The sequence below is a fragment of the Bactrocera neohumeralis genome, chromosome 4 (assembly GCF_024586455.1).
Source record: "Bactrocera neohumeralis isolate Rockhampton chromosome 4, APGP_CSIRO_Bneo_wtdbg2-racon-allhic-juicebox.fasta_v2, whole genome shotgun sequence".
Classification (NCBI taxonomy): Eukaryota; Metazoa; Arthropoda; class Insecta; order Diptera; family Tephritidae; genus Bactrocera; species Bactrocera neohumeralis.
Window position 1 is genome coordinate 85,599,878 of NC_065921.1, and position 2,025 is coordinate 85,601,902.

The window sequence follows — 2,025 nt, forward strand, 5'->3', positions numbered from 1 at the left end:
TAAGCTATCTGTAAAGCCCACTATTTTAACTTTTTTTTTTTTTCAAAAAGTGGAAGCTTAGTTTCCAAAGCTCCAAACAGAATGTTGTTCAAAGATACTAAACGAGATCTAAACTCATGAAAAGCAAATTTATGAACTGTGTTCTTAGCCTTAAGTTTAGCATTTGAAAACTAGTTCTTTCACTCGACTGTGTGGCTTTTACTTCGCATCAATTTCGTTTTTGAGAGAAATATTCATATGTAGATAGTCCCTAGCCTCCTCGTGTAGTCATACGACTGAGAGATGGTGCAGCCCAAATCCGTTTGCTTAATATAACAGTAACAACGCATTTACTTACACTATTTTTTACATTTTTCGTAAAACTTTTTACAATTTTTTTACAGTTAATTTAGGGAATATTACAGATTTTCTTCACAAAAGACATTTCAAATTTTCAACACAGAATTTTCGCCTCTTCGTAAAAGCAAACTCAAGCAGTCGCTAGTTTTTGGAAACACCATAGATGAAATCGTTAAAAAATCATCAATAGTTTTCCAAAAAGCAGCGATTGGCGAACCGCACGCGAACATTTGACGAAAATTGTGTTCAAACTTGCATTTCAACTCAACTCACTGTTGACAAAAACTGTGACAGTTGTGAAACTTCTGTAGCGTCCCCAATCAGCTTCACTTAGCGACTCCAGCATCTCGGTTCTATTCGATGACAATTACACTCAACCGGCTTCAATGCACACACCTTATCTTTCAAGCACTCCGAGAAACTCGGATAAGGTGTGCATTTTCTGGGTCCACAATCTGCCCGCTTGAGATGGCAGTCTGGTGGTTCGCGCGCCGGCTTACAACCGGGCCAAATGAGCTTTGGACAACGTTTCGACAGATGATTGCGGCACAACAGTGTTAAACGGCATGTCTTCATATCATCACACACCGGAATGGCGCGTCGTGGCTTGCGACGCTTTGGCGGCTTATATTTAGTTTGCTGGTGACAACATATCGCCTTTGGCGCCACACGGAACGTTGTACATTCGGCCCATGTGCGTTGATATTTCTTATTCAAATTATCGCCCGGCATATAGTAGAGATCGTCGAAACGCGGATGCGCCCACTTGCAGAGCTCGGTACAACACTTTTCCACTTCTATAGACCATGTGCGCTGCGGTTTACACGATTTCAAAGACAGCATCTTCACACCACAAATGGGGTACGGTTTCGCGCAGTGTGAGCGATAATATATAGCTTTCGTATTCCGTTTGCGGTATGGTTCTCTTTGTGGCGGACATTTCGACTCTTTGGCTTGCACCTTATTCGATTCGCCGCGCACAATGTCGAAGAAGGTATTTGTTATATCGTTGGCTATATTTTTAGTCCGAACTGTTGCTATAACACATTTGGCTAGTCTTTTTAGAAACGACATTCCGCTGAAACGATTTGGAGTTTAGCAGCATTCGCAATTCTTGGTATGTTTGAAGGCAATTTTCTCCGAATTCACGTGGAAAATTTTTGCAGCATATGCTTTGCATATAAAAATTTTGTTATTTTTCGTTCCGTTATTTTTATTGAATATTTTATTGAATGTAAATAAAAGCAATACTTTGAAGTGAAGGCTGATACTCACTATTCTAATTAGAATGTTTGTAAAATATTTGTCATATAAATTCACCTCAAAAATATATGAGGAACAGGGTGTTTATTTGAATTTGTTTTCAAATTCTTCTGTGTTAGAAAAAAAGATTTTATTAAGTCGGTCCAAATTCTTTGCTCATGGTGCGCTTCTGAATTTCCCACCGTCCATTTGTCTAAATAATACATAATATCTCATCTAGTATTCTGTCGGATCGACATTTTCTTGATTTGCCCTCACATTTTAGATTTTTCTATACTTCAGTTGAAAAAATACGAAAAGAGTTTTTCGAGACAGGTATTTGACAACGTGGCAGCGCTTCCCGCACTAAGCATTTCCAAGCAAATGGTTCCTGTTTTTTGGAAACACTGCGCTTGTCGCAACCATAGCACTATAGCTCTTGTA

The 2,025-nt window shown here is 39.0% G+C and overlaps 1 protein-coding gene across 1 annotated transcript; it reads right to left on the reverse strand.

Annotated features, from left to right (window-relative positions):
* Positions 1–487: 487 nt before the first annotated feature.
* LOC126755961 (uncharacterized) lies at positions 488–1,574 on the reverse strand. Its single transcript, XM_050468701.1, has one exon. It carries the CDS (start codon positions 1,411–1,413, stop codon positions 670–672), a length of 744 nt encoding a protein of 247 aa, XP_050324658.1. The 5' UTR covers positions 1,414–1,574; the 3' UTR covers positions 488–669.
* Positions 1,575–2,025: the final 451 nt, after the last annotated feature.

Bases quoted from the DNA above. Each gene is read 5' to 3' on its own strand.
- LOC126755961 (XM_050468701.1), bottom strand. From the start codon at position 1,413: ATGTCGTTTCTAAAAAGACTAGCCAAATGTGTTATAGCAACAGTTCGG.